This window comes from Atractosteus spatula, chromosome 13 (genome assembly GCF_055471065.1).
Source record: "Atractosteus spatula isolate fAtrSpa1 chromosome 13, fAtrSpa1.hap1, whole genome shotgun sequence".
Taxonomy (NCBI): Eukaryota; Metazoa; Chordata; class Actinopteri; order Semionotiformes; family Lepisosteidae; genus Atractosteus; species Atractosteus spatula.
In genome coordinates this window covers 34,595,772-34,616,649 of record NC_142718.1, presented here as the reverse complement: position 1 = coordinate 34,616,649, position 20,878 = coordinate 34,595,772, and the positions used below count along the sequence as shown (strand labels likewise).

Sequence of the window (20,878 nt, the reverse complement as noted above, 5' to 3'; positions counted from 1 at the left end):
ATGTGCACTGCAGAGAAAAGGTTCGTGAAACCCCCATATACAACCCTTGTTTAATCAAACCGGTCTTTGCTTCATAACCAAAAGGGTTTATACTGTATTTACCAGTTCAATGTCTATTTATATATGCGGTGGAATATACAGTAGAAAACCTGGATAATTATAATGAGAAGGTTAAATAATTGGGGAACAAATAAACAAGGATTTTTGGAAAAAAATGGAAAATGTTCAAGACCATCGTGGCTCTGCCCCGGACTGGGCGTTTTATCAAGATCACCCCAACAGCAACTAGAAAATCTTTTGCTTACATTACTTTCAGCTTTCATTAAGATTTGATGATACATTGTAGGTCTAAAATATAGAATTCAGACCAAAATTAAAGGTTCACAAGTTTTTACTCTTGCTGTTTGTCTTTCTTGCAAAGGACATGACATTGAAATGCAATGAGGAGGAGAAGTCCCTGAGCACAGAGACCTTTTCCAAAGTGTCCATGACCAACCTGAGGAGGCAGGCAGTGCCAGATCTGTCTACGGACCTGGGCATGAACATCTTCAAAAAGGTAGGAGGAATGGTGATTGAGAAATAGCTGAGGAGAGAGTGGGAAGTGGCTGTTAGAAGCTTTGGCTAAGATCAAGTTCAAGTGGCATTGTGGTGTGAATGGAGAGCGCTCTCAAAATGGATGATACTCACTGTTTGTTTGGTGTTGGTACTTCATGGGTGGGTCAGCCTATGGTGGCCTCAGAAGGCCAAACCTAGCCCCCAGTTCTCAAGGTTTATTTATAGAGATGGGAAAAACCACATGCATGTGAAGAAAGGGAAATGTTATTGTTTGTATTGTTTATTTTCTGTATTTTTTATTTGAACCAGGATCAAAAGAACTGTGTTATTAAGATATGTGATGTTCTGTGGTTAGAAATGAATTAATTACGAATGTACAATTTGTGAAATTATTATGAATTGGAGAAATGGTTTGTTCCAGAGGGGAGAAGGGGGCTTACATGCTATTTAAGCTGGCTCCTCAGCCTAAGAGGGGGTTGTTGTTGGTGGTTGGTGAGTCAGGTAATGTGACTTAAATCAGAGAGAAAGTAATTTGTCTTTATTTGAATAATTATTTTTGTTCCTTTTTGGGTTTTTGTTTTTCTGGTGTGGGGGACTGGGAGCACTGTAAATAAACTGCACTTATTTTACTTGAGTGCTTTGTGGTGGAGCCATTCTTTTATAAAACGGACCTACTTTGGCCTTCCTCCCGATCCTGAATCAGGAGAGGTGGTTAGAGAATGGATGGAGGGATGATATAGCATGCATAGACAGTAAAATGGGATAAGAGTGCCAAGCTGTACAAGAGTCAAGCAGATTTGAGGGAGACCCTGTGCCACTTGTACTGACAGTTCAAGAGCCGGAGGGAGGACCGTGAGAGGAAGGGCTCCATACCTTTCCACCACGTGGGCAAGAGAAGGCAGCGCAGGATGGGCGTGCCGTTCCTCCTGCACGAGGACCACCTGGATGTCTCGCCCACCCGCAGCACCTTCTCCTTCGGCAGCTTCTCCGGGATCGGCGAGGAGCGACGCGGGTTGGACCGGAGTGGCTGGCAGACCACCATTCTCGGTGAGAGCACCGCCGTGGGCCTGAGGAGCTGGCGGCAGGAGAGTGCAGGTAGAGCTCTTGACAAGGACAGTAGATGGTCTTTCACCTCTGAGCTCTGCTAGAAGTAACACACTGGCCCAGGAGTTACCTTTGGAGGCCCCCACTTGTGACCACCCATGCTAGCTTTGAAAGAGAAGGTGTTGGGGCACCTAAGCCAGATGAATTATAGGACCCAATGTGGTGACTATTAGAGCTCAATGAAAGCAAGGGGAGTTAGAAGGAAAATCTGAGTGTACTTATCTGAATCGCGGTTCAAGAATCGTGGTCATAGACAGGTTCGCTAGTCAGGAAACCAAAAGTTTAGAAGCCAAGTAATGAGCGAGGAAATCTCAAAACCGAGAGGAGGAGTTCCACTTGGTGAAAACCAATACTGAGCGTTGAGGTGCAGGTGGTGAGAGCTTACATATTCCGGGAGGTAGCGGGTGTGGTGATGAAGGAAAGGTCTGATTGGTTGATTAGTTAATGCGATGGCGTTTGCGGGAGTTGGATAAGACTGGAGTCTGATTAGGAACAGTGCGGGGTAATTTGCTGGAGTTGTGTAGGGTTGGATTCTGATTGTGAACGGTCGTGACAGAAGGTTCCCTTTCCAACACATATTAGTACAAATTATGTACCAGATGGGTTCAGGTAGAGAGCTGTGTCAGCATGCACTGCTTGCAAAGGAACAGCTAAAGGTTAATTCTGTGCTGGAAAATAGACAGAAGAAACACAATGTTTTTGGCTGTTGAGCCTTCTTCCAGTGTGAGGGAGAGAGAGGAAGGAAGACAGGATATACTGTATGGCCCAGGAGAACAAGCAGAGCAGGTGCAGGAAGGTGGGAAAAGCTCGTATTTGGAAAGAAACATTTTTAAATAAATGTTAAAGTTGGGCTCTCAAGTGCTGTACAATATTGTATTATTTAATATACAGAAATTATATTATCTAATAAGTAAAGTTACATACTGTAGATAATACATTATAGACATTATATAATTAGGTATAAAGCAATGTTACAAATAATCATAATTTTCCCCGCTGAAATATATATTGTTTTTTTTATTTTCCTAAAATTGTTTGCACAAATATTGTGATTTGTGGATAAATCTAGATGAAGCGTAGCTGCAAGCCTCTAAAACACCCAAGCAAGCAAATTCCTATTGACAGTTTTAAAATGTTAATGTATTTTTCCTTTCCCTGCTGGGAACTGTTGCCTCTGTAAATTCTGTGGGACATGGACTGCTGGGAACAGGTAGGAGAATTTTAATTCTATTGTTAAACCACTCGTTTTCTTTTATGCATCAGCCCACAGAGAAACTTTGCATGCAGACCATTTGAAAGTGCCCAAACTGTTTCCCATCGTCTATAGTATTTATAGTTCCCTGCAGTTCCCTGCACGTAACACTCTACAGTCATTTGCAGGTGTTTGCCAATCTTTTTGATTAATTTCCTTTGCTGCTTCTACAGTTTCCGGTAATAGTTTTATTTTCACTTGAAATCTAGCGTAGTTTACTAGCTATACCAGACTATAGATAACGAAAATCAAGAAAAGTGTGGGCCTAACACAAATCCCTGAGATAGTGCACTAACCTTTTCTTTGCTAATATTTGCTGTGGAACTTTGTTCTATAGCCTGAAGTATGTTATCAGATCTTGGAAAACCCCTGAATGAATGAAATATTAATTTAAATATATCAACCATTTCCCCTTCATTGTCTAGTACTTTCCAGTTATCATCACTGAGATACTTAGTCTTTTACTGTACGTCATTATTCTGAAAAAATATATATTTTCACTTCTATTCCATTATTCTATTCTGTTCCTCCTATCCTTTCTAATGTATTTTTTTTATCAATGATTTCTGTTCTGTATACTCCTCTAATTTCACTGGATCCTTCTTTTTTAATCACTTCATGAAGCACTGATGTTCTATATATTTTTAATTGAGTTATTAAATCATTTGGCATACTTCTTTCTCAGCTTTGGCTTGCTTACTCATGGAACTAATTTGTTTAGTTCAGCTAAGTTCTCTTTAAATAGAATTAAATCCAACCATTCTCTACTGATTCTTTTGCTTATCTTATTCAAACATCCTTTTCATAATTTCTGTCTTGCTCCTCCATAGTCTTCTTTCCTGAAATGATAAGCCTTTTGTGGTGTCTACCTGACAGTTTCAAAATATATTTAAAAGCATACCACATTATGTCCCATAATTTCTTCTGTCACCACTGTTTTCCTTACTTTCTGGTTTTAGAAAAGCCAATTCTGGCATTCCCTTTAGAAAAGATGATTTTGTTTATGCATTTTCCATAAATGAGTCTGTTTCCTTTCTATTTGAGCTGAGTAACACAATAAAAAGAAGACCCTGTAGCTCTCCAGGACCAGGGGTTGTCCCCATGCTACTGTATACTGCAAAACCCTGTTTTACTGTACTGGCATTTTCTAATTAAGGAGCATGAAGGCTGTCCATGCATGTTTATGTTAAAGAAGACAGGTTTCTGTGTAATTGACTGAGGAGATCAAGCAGTCAGAATGTATTATACATGCCCAGGAAAATTCACTCGGAGGGGCAGCACAGACACCACCGCTGATGTAGACAGCCTGAGTGCCAAACACTCCCATTCCCACCACACCCTGCTCAGCGACATCCCGGATCACTCCAACAGCCACAGCGACAACACTGTAAAGGAAGGTAAGCTCAGCTGTCAGGGGCCTCTGGATCTTCAATATGAGGGGTATGAGTGTGGGTCAAGAGGGGATGGAGGGAAGCTTTAAGTGTTTGCTTTCTCCTAGGTGAACCATTTCATGGTTCATTTAAGAGATTTCCAACTGATTGCAAAGCTTCTGTTTCATTCACGTTAGCTTCACAAATGACTTTGGAGGTGTTCTATGGATAGGAGCAACAGCTACCTGGAGCTCTCTAACCCTTTTTCCCCCTCATCTTCTCAGTGCGTTCCCAGATCTCAACCATCACCGTTGCCACTTTCAACACTACGGTGGCCTCCTTCAACGTGGGCTATGCCGACTTCTTCACGGAGCACATGAAGAAATTGTGTAACCCGGTACCCATTCCTGAGATGCCCAGCGAACCCCTGGCCTGTGCCAACTTGCCCCGCAGCTTGACCGACTCTTGTATCAACTACAGCTGCCTGGAGGACAGTGACAACATTGAGGGAACCAACAACTTCATCCTCAAGAATGGCATGCTGGACCTCACTGTATGCACTCAGCTAATTATTAAATATTGTTTGTTATTATTCATAATTCTGCATACTGAATATAAGTATTCCAGTGGAAGCAACAATGTTATCAACTAATCTAGTACTGCAACAGATTGTCATTCGTGATCTTCAGTGTTGTTAAAACATGTTATGTTGTTTTAATACTGTGACCAACCATTTTTTTCTTTCCTAGAATTGACCATATCTAAATTCAAATATATTATATACATTTTCACAACTGTGCATGAACAAACAAAAAAAAAAGCAAGTCTACAGAATCATGATTCAAAATATGTATTTTTTAATTAAGTGGAATGAATATCACTTAATTATCAAAAATACGTCCTGGATTAAATTGAATGACTTGTGGCATGCTCAAGTGACTCTTTATTTGTAAATTTACAAAGATGATTTTGCCAGTGAGTTTCTTTCATTTTAATGAAATTGCATCTCAGAATGTGTCATCGTCCCTCACCTGCAGGCAATCCTGAGGGCTGTGTATGTGGTCCTGACTCATGACATCAGCTCCAGGATCTGCGACGTGGCCCTCAACCTCATTGAGTGTCTGCTGCAGCTGGGCGTGGTGCCCTGCATGGGAAAGAAGCTCTCCAAGACTGAGGACAAGGAGAATGGGGAGGCGCGGAAGGAAGGAGGCAATCACAGGGCAGGAGGAGCACAGGGGGGCGTGTCTGGAAGCATGGGGCCTGCTCCAGGGGGCGGAGCTGGGGGCGGAGGAGGGGGCGGAGATGGCGGAGGGGGAGGAGACAACATCAAGAACAACAAACAGCCGGGTGCCAAGGTGCGTCATCCTTTTGTTTTTTATTGTTAATAAAAAGCTTATTAAAATGATATATTTGATGTTTATGCAGCATGGAGGGAAAAGAACTGTACAGATACTTGGCAACGTGCACTGTTATAAAGAAGATAAGACATTGCTTTCCCATTAGGGAGTGTGAAAGCTGAGATGGGCCAAACAGGCTTCTCCCATTTTTATATATTTTACAATGTGTTCGAAGAGATCTCAGCCCTGCCTGCAAGTTGCAACTTGTACAACATGTTAGCTCATTCTCAGCTCAAGCCCTAACATGCCTGTGTCTACTCAGGATGATGGCACCCCTCAGAGCACACACAAGCTGGCACTCACCATGCTTATTAAGATCGTCAAGTCTCTAGGCTGTGCCTATGGGTGTGGAGAGGGGCACCGCGGCCTCTCTGGTGATCGCCTACGAATGCAGGTAACAGAATATTTTTGCTGTTTTGCTCTCTGGACCAGTTTCAAAGGGTTGAAATCTACAGCAGTTTTTGATACTTCTTCCTTACCTTTGACATCCATAATCTCATATGCCAAATTCTGATATCTGGAGAACAGGAAAAAGAGCATGCTTTGTATGCAATCCAGTGTGTTACAGGCTTATAAGAAAACAACAAAAATAACATGATCAAAGTTATAATGAACATGATCTCTGATGAGATGGACTGTTTCATTTGCTGTAAATTGTTTTCCAGGCTCAGAACTGTCTCACCAGTCTCTACAAGTTGGACAAGCTGCAGTTCCGGCAGACAATGAGAGAATATGTGAACAAGGACTCTCTCAATAACATAGTGGACTTCCTGCATGCCCTACTGGGCTTCTGCATGGAGCCCATTACCGACAGTAAGAACACAGCTTGTATGTGCGATCTCACTGAGCATGCCTACTGCCTGGCTGGGTTAGAACCAGTGTGAACAACACTGTGCACCTACCCTGGCCTGTGGCGGTTCTGCCAGTTTCTTACTCTTTTATATATGTCTGTCATCCCAAAAGACTCCTTTTGGAATGTAAAAAAAATGGGTGATCATGTTGGTTTTATATTTCCTTCCAAAAAGACTAAAGGCCATATTCACATGCATTACCACCACCCTAAATCTAGCCAGCAATTACAGAATCTAAAAGTATTTTTCGCTACGCACAGGGACTTTTAAATTAACACCCTGAAAAATCTCCAACAATTGACAACTTCAGGCATGGTGGTAACTGTGTTCAGAACATGGTTCTAAGTCTTTATTTCATTGTATTATACTTTTACACGTCTACAAGTGCCAATACTAGCCTTTTGTGCTGTATTGGTGTGGTATCACAGTATGGCAGTAGACCTGTGCTATCAGCAGTTTCCCTGAGCTGTAACTGCTGCTCTGTTAACACTGCTCAAAATATGTACATGGAATTATACATTTTACTGGGAGAAAGTGGCACTCATTTTGTCTTCATTCAACCATTATACTATGCTGACATGCAAATAATTCTTGGGACATTGTGCCTTAAAAAAGGCAGCTATTCCTCCAGATAGCCTGTTTGAGGAAGTTGCTGTGCTTTGTACACCACAAAATTAGAAATAAGCATGGATGGAGCATTTTACAATGCTCACTGTTTTTCTCAGTTCCAGAACTCATTTATTGAAATAATGTATGCATAGACATTATTCTAAATAAATGGTCTGGAGAATGTGGGAATGTATCTTTCATTACAATATGCATGGATTCTTATTTGCATGCCACTACACAAAAAGTAAATACTGCAATTAATGATTTGTTCATTTTTTGGGACAGAAAAATGATTTTTTTAATAAACAGCCATGATAAATAGACTGATTCTGATTCAGTTACTACAAAAAATATTTTTATTGTGAGATGAGTGATCTATTATTCATCTCTAGTATGGCAATTTCGGAATAATATAAATCTTTGTGCCTTTTTCCAGAGCAACTGTATTCTTTTTTTATTCGCTTCATACATTCTTTGTACATTTTCTGATCAGTTTAAAATTACATTATGCAATTTACCAGTAAGTGGTCAAATTGCCTACCTGAACAAATATATCCACTCTCTTATTCTCCTGAGTGTAATATTCATTCAACCCATTAATGACTTAACCTTTTGAGATAAGGTACCTGGATGTACAGTATTCCTGTGCTGGAACACTTTAGCAAATGTTGGGGACTCATTTGCTAAATAAAAGTAGTGTCTGGACAGGATAAGTTACTAAAGGCATCCAAAAGTAGAGCTGACTGTTTTTTATAAAGTGTTTGTAAATGTCACACTTCCCGATGTAATAATCAAATATATTAAACCCTTTCTAGGTGAATATTAGGCTTCCCCCTTGACTTTACATTGCAAGGGAGCTCTTGTGCCATATGTACTCATGAAGAACAGAATGAAATTAGCTACAGTAGCTCACAGCCTATTCCTGTCACCTCCAATATTTAACAGAAGCAAACAATACGAATAACAACAGTGTTATTCCAGATTCAATCTAGGCTCTTGAGTTATTATTTTTCCATCAACAAATCATTTGAATGAATGGGACCAAAAAACGACTGCAGTGATCAGCCTAAGAGCTTCTGATAAAAATCACATTGAATTTAGATATTAATCTCCCACGATAAGTTGGTTGTGTGCAAAACGAAGCCAATGTTTGTTTGGTCTTTTTTTTTCTGCTCGCAGGCGAGCAGAAAATGAATTGAATGAAACGTGGAGAATAATTTCACTTTGGATGAATTATTTTTTTAATTACGACTCTCCGGAGACGTAGCAAACTGGATTTCCCCTTTGCCATCTGCGTATTTACTGTATGTGAAAGGCACAGCCAGCTTACCCCCGGAGAGTAGCACTTGTGTCTGTGAGTGGGGGGTGTGACCTTTCTAAGAAAGTACATGTCTGTGCAGGCCTGACATCAATTTTGCACGCATTTCTTTTCTTGCAGAATACGGAAGTGCAGGTGAGAGGTCCAGGAGAGCGAAAAAAAGAAACTTCGGTAGATACATAATCTAAATTTCTGCCAGCCAAACTAGCTTATGTCACACCGCGCAGTATAAAGACAGTGTTCCTGCCTGCACGCCCCAAAGTGATATTCCGATTTGGAATACTGTGTCCCAACATCTGTGTCAGATGTCCAGCCTCCTCCCATTCTCTTAATTTCTATTTGAACTATTTGACCTCAAGGTTCAATATTATATCAGGCCGTAGTCACTTGCATGTATAAATAGATGAATTGCTGCTGTGCTTTACATCTGTGGTGGTTCTTATTAAATTGACATTCTTTATATTGATTGTGGCTGTGTATTTTATTTCATGGAAGCTCTGTCGCTGTTTGTTTGTTCATGTGGACGCAACGCATTACCTTCAGCACTGCTCAATTTGTTCATTTTCTTTTGTTTTTATTTTATTTCTCTGCGTTTTTCAGACAAGGCAGGTTTTGGGAATAACTTTGCCACGGGCGACAGTAAGTCTGTGGCCCAGAGTATGGAGGCTGTGGTGGTGGGCTGTATGTTCAAGTCTCTGATCACACGCTGTGCCTCCACTACACATGAGCTGCACAGCCCAGAGAACCTGGTAAGAACTGCTTTCGTCCAGAGGAAGAGAAAAACCTCAAAATGTTATTATGTGGTAAATGGGAACAACTCATTTCGAGTTTCTACTTGCCTATACTGTAAGTGTGTCTTGCACCTAAATATATTTCCCTATAAATGTCTCGTGTCTTAAATCAAATAAGGCAGCAGCAAGATAGAAATCAAACATTCTCATCTCTCTGCTTGAAAAGGTACATTGTTTTGTCATTTGAAAGCAATTCTAATGTAATATTTAGCAACCTTTCATTTTATTGGAATGATCATGTTTGAATTTCTGTTGATTGATCAGTTTAGAATTGTTTAGGTGCCCAGTTATTATTTACTAACAAAAGACAATGATATTGTAATTACACTGTAAATACATCCCTGACACACAGTGATATTAAAATCATTTTTCTTAAAGGAAAGTACAGGAAATTATTCTGTTCTTATCAAGTACTGTATCTCCCATGTAATTGGATCATTAAATATTATTAAAATAACTGACCTAGTATAACAGTGTTAATCACAGCTGTAAAAAGATTACAGATATAAGCCTACAGATTCATTCTCTTTTTTAAGTCTTTACACTAAATATTTTACCTCCAAGAAGGCTCCAAATTGATTTTGCCGAATTCAAATAGATTTTCGAGTGCAGAGCTGCATTATTGATATGGACAATGAGTCAATAGTGGAATTTCAGCATGGAAGTATCCTTTATAGACGGACTGATAAAAGGAACCTGCTCAGTCAGTGGGTTTTGCTGCATTAAGAGCTGTGCAGAATACTGAGTGCTTGGTGGGCAGGGACAGAGAGTGCAGGAAGAGAATGAGAGGAGAGAGGAACAGAGCCACGAGCTTCAGGCAGGAAGAATGGTCTTGGTGAGGAGGCTGAGTCTCCATCCATTCAGCATCATGTGATAAATGGTGTGAGCAGCAGTTCACAAAATGTAGGCTTGTCATACAATAAGGAAACCTAATGGAATGTATTGTGGCATTTTTTTATTGTACTTATGAATTATCATCATACACTACTCAAGGCAGTGTCAAAGAGGTGTCTGTGATTTCATCAGTTATTCCTTTGGTATCTACAATATAGCCATTTTTAAGTGGCAATGATAAAATGTTATGTTATTTTACAAAACGTACAACATGCAATAAATAATAAAGGAAAACTATTTTAACTTGTTTTGCCATTGATCAGCTCTTGGATTTTTGGCTGGTGGAAATCCTTTCTATAGACTCACAGCTTCAGGTTCACATCAGTTAATTATGCATATTCCTGTACTATATAGTGTACAACCACAGCTGCTGCAACCTTGAGCATTCCACACAAGCTTCCATTCTAGTGCATGCATATAAAGAGTCTCCACGTTTATTATAATTCCTACTGAAATAGAAACAAAAAACATCTTGTTTAAAAGAATCTAAAAATGTTATACTGCAATTATAACAGCATGGCACAGAACAAAGATAAATAACTGAATAACAGAGGACACGACCAGGGCTGGCTCTAGTTTTTTGGGGACCCTAAGCAAGATGTTGGAAAGGGGCCCCTGCAGATCAATATCTGCTCGTACACTACTATTATCAGCTCCCACCCCAAACCGATTTTACTATTCAGAACAATTAAACAAATGAATTACATAACTAGACATTTTCTTTATTAAATAGCTTTGGAGAACACGGAATAGATAACGTACAAACAAGAACAAGGAATACACATTACAAAGATGATCTGTATTTTAACATAGAAAGAAATAACGTGAAATGTGAATCAGTTAAATGCTAATAAAACACCTCTCGGTAGTCTCCGTGCCCAGCTAGGAAATGTGGCTTGTCTACTAGTCACCAGTTCCGTGGATCTGATCAACTCGAAACCAAATGAAATACAAATGCGTTATAACAGTGACTTGATATTTTGATTGCTTGTCCTACTCTTCTTTTCAGTGTTTTTTTTTCTCAGGACCCGATATAAGATATTTTAGAAGCTGATGTGATTTTACGTGATTTGACGTGATTTTAATTTTATACCATTACAACATAGTTTGCATCACAAGTTAAAGGTCGGTTGTAATATTTAATTTCTTCTATGTATTATATACAATACTTTATTCCTCCCACTGTACTTGGGTTTAAAAATGTCTAACAGCTTTATTTTGGGGCCCGGGTGAACTTTAGGAAGCTAGGGTTAGGGTTCTCACAGTGCATAGACATTTTGTATCCTCATTGCTGTGTTTTGGGACCGAAGTGGACTTTAGGAAGAGTGATACCTTTCTCCCATCTTCACTGATTTTTTTTCAGATAGATTTGGCAGCTTAAATTATATTGCACAGTGCAAGAATTGCATTTCAAAACCAAGTCCTATAAAAAGTTTAGAAAACCCATTCCACTGGGTAAACTCTCTCAATATTCCCATTTCATGTGTAATCAGCAGGAGAAATGTCAAAATTGGATGGTTCTTTCAACCCTAACCCTAGACTGGCCTTAAATGTATGCTCATTAAAATACTCTGTTAATAGCATTTTTCAACTGATTGAAAATGTGCCTATTAAAGATGCAATGTTGAAGAAGACAAATTTACAAGAGAGTTTATGAATGGATTTGACCGTTTTAGGCTCATATTCTTTTAATTGAGTGTTGAAGAAGATAAATTTACAAGAGAGAGAAGATTGTAGGATAATATCTTACATTTATTTGAGAAAGACCCATTATCCAATCAAGAAATCTTTCTATCCCGTGTTTTTAATATCCTATTAAATCGGCAGTATGTATAAATCTGGAGTGCACATGAATCTTGTGTGGACTGGTGCAGCACTCGTTATTCATATTCTCATATTTTCCTTTTATATTTTAATTGTGTTCATTTTAGAGTTGATTTGGCAAAGGCACGTACCCCATGATGCTGACCCTTCTCTCTCCTGTCCACAGGGCTTGTACTGTGATATCCGCCAGCTGGTACAATTCATCAAGGAGTCCCACGGTAACGTCTTCCGCAGGGTGGCCCTGAGTGCACTCCTGGACAGTGCCGAGAAACTTACACCTGGGAAGAAACCTGAGGAAAAGGAGGAGCAGAAACCTCCAGGGCCCAGGAGGTAAGGGTAGGAGGATTGGGAGACACTAGGAAACTTGCTGGGCAATGAGGCCAAAGGCTGTTTAGGAAAACATGTACCGTCGGGCAACATTTCCACCCTTTTGTTTATAATTATATATTATAATAATGTTATAAAGTGTGCATTTTTACACAAATATTTTGTAACTTAGCAACCATGTGGCATTTAAACACTTCTTTTCATTAAACAGCCCCAGCAGTTTGATTTACCTCAACAGGACAGAAAATGGCTCATGTCTGCATTCCAGACCTTTGCCTGTTTTGCTTCAGGTCAGAAGCTGGGAATGCGCCGGAGAGAGGCCAGCCAACCACAGCGGCTGATGAATGTCGAAGCTACATATCCAGCCGTCCACCTCAGACCCCTGAGCAGTGAGCTCCATTTCTCTATTTATTCCCTCTCTGCCTGTTACAGGGGTTGCTCCAGGATATCGCTGCTCGGTCTTAACCACTAGTGTGCTGAGGATGTAGCTCAAGATTCTTGCTATTGCTTCTCACCTTGGTCTCTGGATTCTGCAGCTGAGTTCACCAAAGCAGCAAATTAGGTCAAATTGTATTTGAACCTTTGAGTAGCTGCTAAAAAGGAAAGCATTAACAGCTTGATCCACATAGCAGGTGCGATTTAGGTATGATTATCTGATACAGAAGCAATGTTCATTATAGATAATAAGAATGTAAGGACATAAGAAATGTTGCAAGCGAGAGCCCATTTGGTAGTCGTAATGATGGATGCATTTTATTCCTAATGAATCTTCATAATCAGTTCAAGGGGTACAAGGCAGACAGCATACAATAACAAATAAAGCTCATTTATTATATTTTTGACTTCCAAATCAAAATGACAGAATTTGATTACCTTACAATTTGTGGACAGATGTCCCAGTTCCACAGATCTATAATGAACCCATTGACATCAACTTCAGAGTTGGACTATAGCAAGTCCCCGAAGGAGGTAAGAGCTCCACCATTCAGAGGTTTGAATCTCAGCATTACTCACTACAGAAACACAGATCAAATCTTTATCACTTTACAAGGAATCTAAGACAGAGTTTGTACTCGACAGAATAAGTTAATCCATCACGTTTTGCCCAATGGGCACTGGGAAAACCCACCTTGTAGCAGAACTGACTGTGGGATACTCAGGCTACAGAGTACCATAATAGGATTTTCAAAGTAGGTAGGCCTGAAGTAGACACACACAAACACAGCCATAAGATACCATAAACAATAAACAACAGTGCAATTTATTTATAGTATAGGAAAACCTTGGAAAAGGAGTCTTGCTTCTTTTTGAGTGGTTAATTCACTTCTTCCAGTCCCTTTCTTCCCCGATCCACATAGGAAGCTAAGCTGCTTTCCAGTTTCCAAACAGTGTTTCCCAGCTCCTTAATAAATCTGGGAGAGGAGTGGTGGCTCTGTGGGTAAGGCTCTGCACCTCTGGCTGGAAGGTTGCTGGTTCAAATCCCGCAGCTGGCAGAGGAATCTTACCCCAAGCTTCTCTCTGTCTGTGTGTCTCATGGAGAGCAAGCTGGGGTATATGAAAAGATGAATTCCTAATGCAAGAAATTGTATAGGGCCAATAAAGTGATGTTATTTTAAATATCTCTCTCACTGTGAGAATCTCACAAAATTTCTCAAACCTACAAGTCTCTCTTTGACATTACTGTATCTTCAAAACGCTTCTTCGGCTTTCTGGGGAATCGGGTTCAGACAAGAACTCGTCCAAACTTGCTGCCCTCTTCCACTTGATTACAAAAATCCTGCCATTTAAATCTCTCTTTCTGCCTCTCCCAGCGAGGAGCAGGTGCCTGGAGCTCTCCTGGGACGGAAGGACTTCTGGCGCAAAATGTTCAAGTCTCAGAGTGCGGCCAGTGACACCAGCAGCCAATCAGAGCAGGACACTTCAGAATGCACCACCGCCCACTCGGGCACCACCACTGACCGCCGCTCACGCTCCCGGTCTCGGCGCATCTCCCTCCGCAAGAAACTGAAGCTGCCGATCGGTACGTAGTCCAACATGGACGGAGGACTCAGAGTCCAACCCCAGGGTTGCAGAGCAGTGATCCTTTTCAAGATTCAAGAATTCTACGTTCTCTCACTTACAAATGTGAAATATCAAGCACTGCTGTTGACGTCTATGAGGGACTGCATCTCAGAAAGCCTGGAATGGATAACACTCCTGTGCAGCTACTGTATGCAGTGGGTTTTGTCTGGATTTCCTTACAAGCTAAGAGAAAGAGCATAGGTCATTGTATAATTTTGGATTTCTTTTTATTTCTTCTTTCCTCCTCCCTCCTCTTCCGCTGCTGTGTGGGATGCCTCGTCTCGGCAGGGAACTGGCTGAAGCGCTCATCTCTCTCAGGCCTGACCGACGGGGTGGAGGACCTGCTGGACATCAGCTCAGTAGACAGGCTGTCCTTCATCCGCCAGAGCTCCAAGGTCAGTCAGCTTTGTGTGGCTTTCTTTCATTGCTTTACAGACATTACACTGAGCCACTCTGTGTGCGCTGGCCGCTCAACGATTCCATCAATCTAGCCAGACTTCTGCATTTTCTAAAAAGATATTGAGTTAAGTAACTTATCCAGTGTTTATTACATCACATCTATTGTGTGAAGCTCTTGCTCCTTGTAAAGGTTTAAAAGCTGAAGTCGTATTAAATTTAAATGCCAGTTGTGTGTGTGCCCTGGCCATTCCACTTCACAAATTGATCTTATGATAGTTCAGAAGCTTTTCAAGGCTGAGTCTCTGAGGCTCTTCTAACAACATCCATGTTGCTACTGATGGAATCATCTCTGGACAATGAATGATCAGCCAGTGCTTCCTATGGTCCTCAAGAGTAGAAATTCTAGTCCCAGTGGCACATCCATTAAATCACACTGTGTACATTCTGTTTAATTTTAATTCATCTTCTTTCTCACCCCTTGCATTTATGTTTCATTTTTGGTTCAGCTGAGGATCTAGAATGGCTTTAGTATAAGTTGTTCCTTTTTTTGTGGAAAGGAAAAAATTTCAGGCTGAGAGTGGCGGCCTAATGCCCATCGCTTTTTTGTCCCCAGGTGAAGTTCACCAGCGCAGTGAAGCTGTCCGAAGGGAGCGCTGTGGAATACGGCCGGGACGAGGAGGAGAATTTCTTCAAGCGGCTCGGTAAATGGCGGTCCGGCCGAAGGAACCCATCCAAGCTTCACCACACAGAAGAGAAAGATGGTAGACCCCTGGGGCATCCTTTCCTCCACTCTCTGTGTCTGTCATCTGTCCACTGCTCTGTCTACAGCCATCCTCCATGCAACTGTGTGCTGTTATTGTATATCCTGTGTACATGTGGGGCATGCCTCTTTGTTACAGGCTTAGTCAAGTGGGCTGAGGGACCTGAAACCTTGGTCCTAAATACAGAATGATATATACAGAATGTCTTCACCCCTCGCCTTTAAATTTAAGATCAGTCTCTGTGTAAGTGACTGCAGAGTTATATGCTAACAGCCGAAATAGCAAAAGACTGTTTGAAAAGAGTAAAAGTAATGCTAAAATATTCACGCAAGCACAAATCAAATAGTCTCCTCCATGGAGCAAAAGTCTGTAATTCCACACACATCCTGACATTGTAACACATTTTGTATATGAAACATTTTTTTTTCCTAACAGTTTACTACCATGTATGTGAAGATGTTAAATCACAATCTCTAGTTCCAAAAATCAGCTTTTGTGAAGCAGAGTAGACACAGTGATTGCCTGATGATACAGTTCTGTTGCCGATTTCTGACATACAGCCAGAGGGAAGGATACGAAAACAGGTCAGAGTATGATAAAAATCTGAGACTCCAGACTCGGCTGTCACGATCTCAATGAAAAGTGGCCGGACTTTGTGACAAGGATATGTCTTGTGGACACAATAGCAGTGTTGCTTGATGGGAGAATCTGTCACAGTCTGACAATGCTAGGAGCGAGCCAATTCTGCCCTGTGTTTCAGGGTCCTGAACTTGTCGTCGTCATGTCCTCCGGCTCCAAATGTTAACACTAATAGTAAGCAGGCATTTGGGCCCCAGGGTCAGGGTCGATGTAGTTCCTTCATTACCGTTACATTGACAGCTCTGTGAAGTTGCTGCCCTGCGCTAACAGCACAAACTGTGTAACCGACTGCATTTGCATGAATTCTGTGCTGTTTGTGCTGTTGAAAGTAGCATTTCTGCTGCTTTTGTTCCCAACATATAGTGCCTTCTTTTCTCTGGGATGCGACATTATTCACCACCACCCCCACCCCACCACCCATCATAGCGCAAGAGTACCAAAGCGGTCTCATTCGTTTGTGCTATGTTTGTGCTGGTTTTTGCCATGGAAAGTAGCATACAGTATGAAGTCTTTTAGTTCTTGAGATATAGCACCTTATTTTTTCTGGCGAGTCACATGACTCTTATCACCATTTTAGGTGGGGGGCTGATTGATGTCACCCCCTACAGAAAAGGAGCTGTGTCTCGGGAACGAAAGCAGCACAAACCCGCACAAACGGCGCACAAGCAAATGCGGTAGGTTGTTTGTGCCGTTTGTAGGAGTTGGCCAACTTCACTGACATACACTTCTTTAACTTAGTGCTCATCCAGCCGCCTTTTGCCAGCAGGGGGCAGCAGTTCAAGTAAACCTTATTTCCAAAGCAAACACAAGGTGGTCTGCAATGCTTCTGCGAAAAAAAGAAAAGATAGGAAGGAGAGTAAATTCCTTTGACTCAATGTCAGGGAGTGGAACAGCCCCCTCTGGGCAGGTGAAGACACCAGTCTCTATCTTTTCTTCTGTGTTCTGCATGTTGCATTTGCCTCCACATCCCTGTCTGTTGTTACATGTTCTTAAATGCCTGTTTGGTTTCTTCTCTGTCCAGACTAATGGGTTGCGGTGGGGGAGAGTCAGTGGTGAACAGAAACTTCAATCACAGACAAGAGTGTAGGCCACTGAAAGCCATTAATTATTTTAGTTTCTATTTATCATCATTTAGTTGCAACTTTAATTTATTAAAATGTGTGGAATAGAATATTATATGGTTAAAACAAAGAAAAGGCTGAAATGTATTCTGTGTTGAAAACATTTATTTAATATTTTAAAATCGTACATGTACAGTATATACAGAGTATGTATACATATAAATAGACTACAGTACCTTTAATTACACATCACATGACAGTTCCTTATTAACATTGAGTCACCTCAAGAAAAAGCTCTGGAAAAGGGACACAGTTGATAATGTTTTCTAGGGATTGATTAGAAGCTTAGAAGATTGTAGCGTTGAATACTGTTCATGACACATCAATAGCAATGATGGCTATAACCTCAGTTATACTCATTCGTTCCTGAGTGAGTATCTAAATGCCCACTCAGTTGTTCCTGAGCAAGAATAACACTTGGATAACGAAGCCTTTGGTAGTAATTGATGACATTGTTGTGCCATGCTGAGTGACAAAGAAAGCCCTGAGGTGTTCTAACACAGGATGTACCAAGGTTACAAATAAGCACAGACCAACCAAGTCCTCTGTAAACGGTTCCTACATTTAGAGCTGTCCTGTTTGAGGGAAGCAGCTATAAACTGAAAGGTACAGTGATGTTCCTAGTGCTGTCTTTCTGATGGTGCAGTAAAAGAAGTCTTGTAGTTGTTTTGAAAGGTTCTTCTGAACTCTTTGACTGGCCTCAGAGTATTCCTTTAGGGTAGTGTCTGCCTAAATGTTCTACAGCATGAGGGGTAAGCATTCCTGGAGCCAAGATCACTGTTCCCACAGAAACACTGAAAACACTTACAGAACAAAATATCAAAAGAATGCAAAAGCAAATAGAACTGCACTTATATACAATATATAGAAATATGTATGTATTTATTTTCACATAGGAAATGACCAATGCTGTTGTCATTCACACGTCTGCTTGTACTTTCTAAACTGTATTGTGATATACTGTGAGATGGCAGAAAGCCAGCCCTGGCTGACAGCTTTCCAGGGCAGTAACATATTGTAACAGATGGAGTCGAATGCACTATTTTAAAATGGCACAAATAACAAATTATGGAAAATATAGGTCTCTCTGTGGTAATAAAGGCCAAAATGACTGATTCTTAAAAATTAAATAGCTGACAAAATGTCATCAGAGTCAAAAGGAGTTGCTTCCAGCAAGCAATCTTTCTTCTGTATGACATGCAAAGAAAAATATCAGTTACCTACAGTAGAAGGAAAATGACTTTTGCTGCCAGTTACAATGAATGAGTGCACTTTTCTTTTTTGCTATGTAGTTGACTTAGAATTACATTTGCACTAGAGAAAGAAATGTCTGAAATCACTAGGAAATCCTTCTGTCCCCCAATGCATTCATTTTAAATTTGATAAAATCTGGTCTTTAAAGGGTTTTTTTCTTTGAAGCAAAATGTAATGATACTGAGGATATCCAATAGATCTTGTTAAAACAATTATGCATTTTGATCTATATACTGTAGTAGATATATATAGATATCTGTATATGTTTGTGCGTCAAGGCAGGGAAAACCAATCTTATTATTCCAAGTTATTATTCCAAGTCAGAATGGAGCTTTGTAAACCAGTGAGAATGCTCATCATGTCTTAAAATGCTGGTAAAAATTACCTTTAGAAATGCAAAAATACCCAAAGCAGGATTGAAATCATGGCTCAGAAATTGAAAAGACCCTGTCTGCATCACATGATCAGGCCTAAGAATATATCAGAAATCAGGCCCACTTTATTAATAAAGAGTTTAGGGATTTTTTCAAAAATGCATCCCCAAACCCTGTTTATGTCATTTAAACACCTTGGTTTTAGGTCTACTATCCTCCTCACATCATTCAGCCCGTTAACAGTGAGGTCTAGTCCAGCTTTAGCACAGTGAGCTGGGGTAGGGTCTTTTGCCAAGACGCTATGTTACTTTCCCCTATCCCTCCTGCTTCTCCTTCAGGGTGCCACGGGTTCCAGGAGCGCCTGGCTGCCAGTCAGGATGCCATGAAGAACAAAAATGTGGTGAATCTGGGTGCCATTCGCCAGGGCATGAAGAGGTTCCAGTTCCTCCTGAACTGCTGTGAGCCAGGCACTATCCCCGATGCCTCAATCCTGGCTGCAGCACTTGACCTGGTGAGCACGGGGCTGTTGCCTATCAGCAACTTCTCCTGGTGAGCCCGGGGCTGTTGCCTATCAGGCGACTTCTCCTGGTGAGCCCGGGGCTGTTGTCTGTCAGGCGACTTCTCCTGGTGAGCACGGGGCTGTTGTCTGTCAGGCAACTTCTCCTGGTGAGCCCGGGGCTGTTGTCTGTCAGGCAACTTCTCCCGGTGAGCACGGGGCTGTTGTCTGTCAGTTCACCTAGGGCTGAGTTGTGTTGGGTTTTCAGGAGAATCGTGAAGAATAAAAACATTGCTGGTTTGATACATAATGTAGTTATGAAAAAACATAATGTTTTTTTCTATTGAAATGCTATATATTTATACTTTAATAAAGCAAAGAATTGTGGTGTTATTTAATTAAGATCCTGAGTTATAGTATGTAATTTTATAGCTTTAGAAACATAGACTATATCTCTTACATATATGAAATCACACTTTAGTGCCATAAAATATTTAAAAGTTATAGCAATTCCTTTGCAGACGTGTATGTTCTTATCTTAACTTGCAAAGTCCTCATTCCAGATCATTGTTCTTTATCTCCATCAGTGTTGGTCTGTGTCTGTGTGTACGTGGTGGTTGTATCTTGTCCATCATCATCTCATCTTTCTGTTACACTCATTTTCACAGCAGACTGCCTTACAGGGAGGTAAGAATCTATCAGAAATATCCCATTATTTCATAGTGCAGTAGAATCCATGCTGTTCGCTCATAGCAGAACTGGAGCTTCAGGCTTTTGACAGCTATGGTTCTTCTTTCCTTGATATTTCTATTTCTTATTCATGTCTAGCATGAATAGATTGTCAGGTTAAAAAATGGGAGTGTGCTATACATTTTCTACAACTTTATAGAAAACCAAGCCACTCTCTTTCCCTGAGTGCTGCTTGTTTAAGATTATAATTTAAACTTTTGACATGAAATTTGTAGAAATTACAAATTGAATACTTTCGGTTACAGTAGGTTCTCAATTATCTCATACTCTGTATGATTGATATGAAGATATTCTGACATTTTATTAACGGATTACACTTTTTCAGTGTTTAGAATCTACCCAAAATATGTTGTTCAGAATATATAATTTTGCACATGCACTTAAACACAATGCACAGGTAGCCTGCATCAGGAGCAGTGGATTAATTTGCAAACCTGTCTACCTTGGGTCATTATTTTGCATATTGTTACCCTAATACCAATTGGGGCACCTCCTGGAATAAGGGTTTCAGGTCACTTTACACAAGGTGGTCTGGAAAGTGTAGCACACAACTAGGCTTTAAAGTGTAGAGTCACAAAACAAAAATCACTCTTGATACTTCCCAGATTCTGAAGGAAAGAACAAACAACAGGTGATTTTCAAAAACAGCTCCACCTCATCTATCCTGAGCTGTTTTCCTGCACGTGTTCAGCAATGTGGGGTATGCCTGTAGTGCAGTTTCCTGGTCTCTG

General features: G+C 40.7%; 1 protein-coding gene across 1 annotated transcript in view; it reads left to right on the top strand.

Annotated features, from left to right (window-relative positions):
- The window catches only part of unc80 (unc-80 homolog (C. elegans)), a 70,877-nt gene that overhangs the window by 11,306 nt on the left and 38,693 nt on the right, over positions 1-20,878 (top strand). Inside the window, exons 9-23 of the mRNA XM_088931089.1 lie at positions 422-556; positions 1,386-1,602; positions 4,168-4,308; positions 4,566-4,834; positions 5,319-5,636; positions 5,941-6,072; positions 6,344-6,491; positions 8,577-8,627; positions 9,057-9,205; positions 12,132-12,295; positions 12,583-12,681; positions 14,104-14,312; positions 14,642-14,748; positions 15,366-15,513; positions 19,240-19,412. Coding sequence (XP_088787215.1) covers positions 422-556; positions 1,386-1,602; positions 4,168-4,308; positions 4,566-4,834; positions 5,319-5,636; positions 5,941-6,072; positions 6,344-6,491; positions 8,577-8,627; positions 9,057-9,205; positions 12,132-12,295; positions 12,583-12,681; positions 14,104-14,312; positions 14,642-14,748; positions 15,366-15,513; positions 19,240-19,412 — 2,460 coding nt within the window. The remainder of the gene's footprint in view (positions 1-421; positions 557-1,385; positions 1,603-4,167; positions 4,309-4,565; positions 4,835-5,318; positions 5,637-5,940; positions 6,073-6,343; positions 6,492-8,576; positions 8,628-9,056; positions 9,206-12,131; positions 12,296-12,582; positions 12,682-14,103; positions 14,313-14,641; positions 14,749-15,365; positions 15,514-19,239; positions 19,413-20,878) is intronic.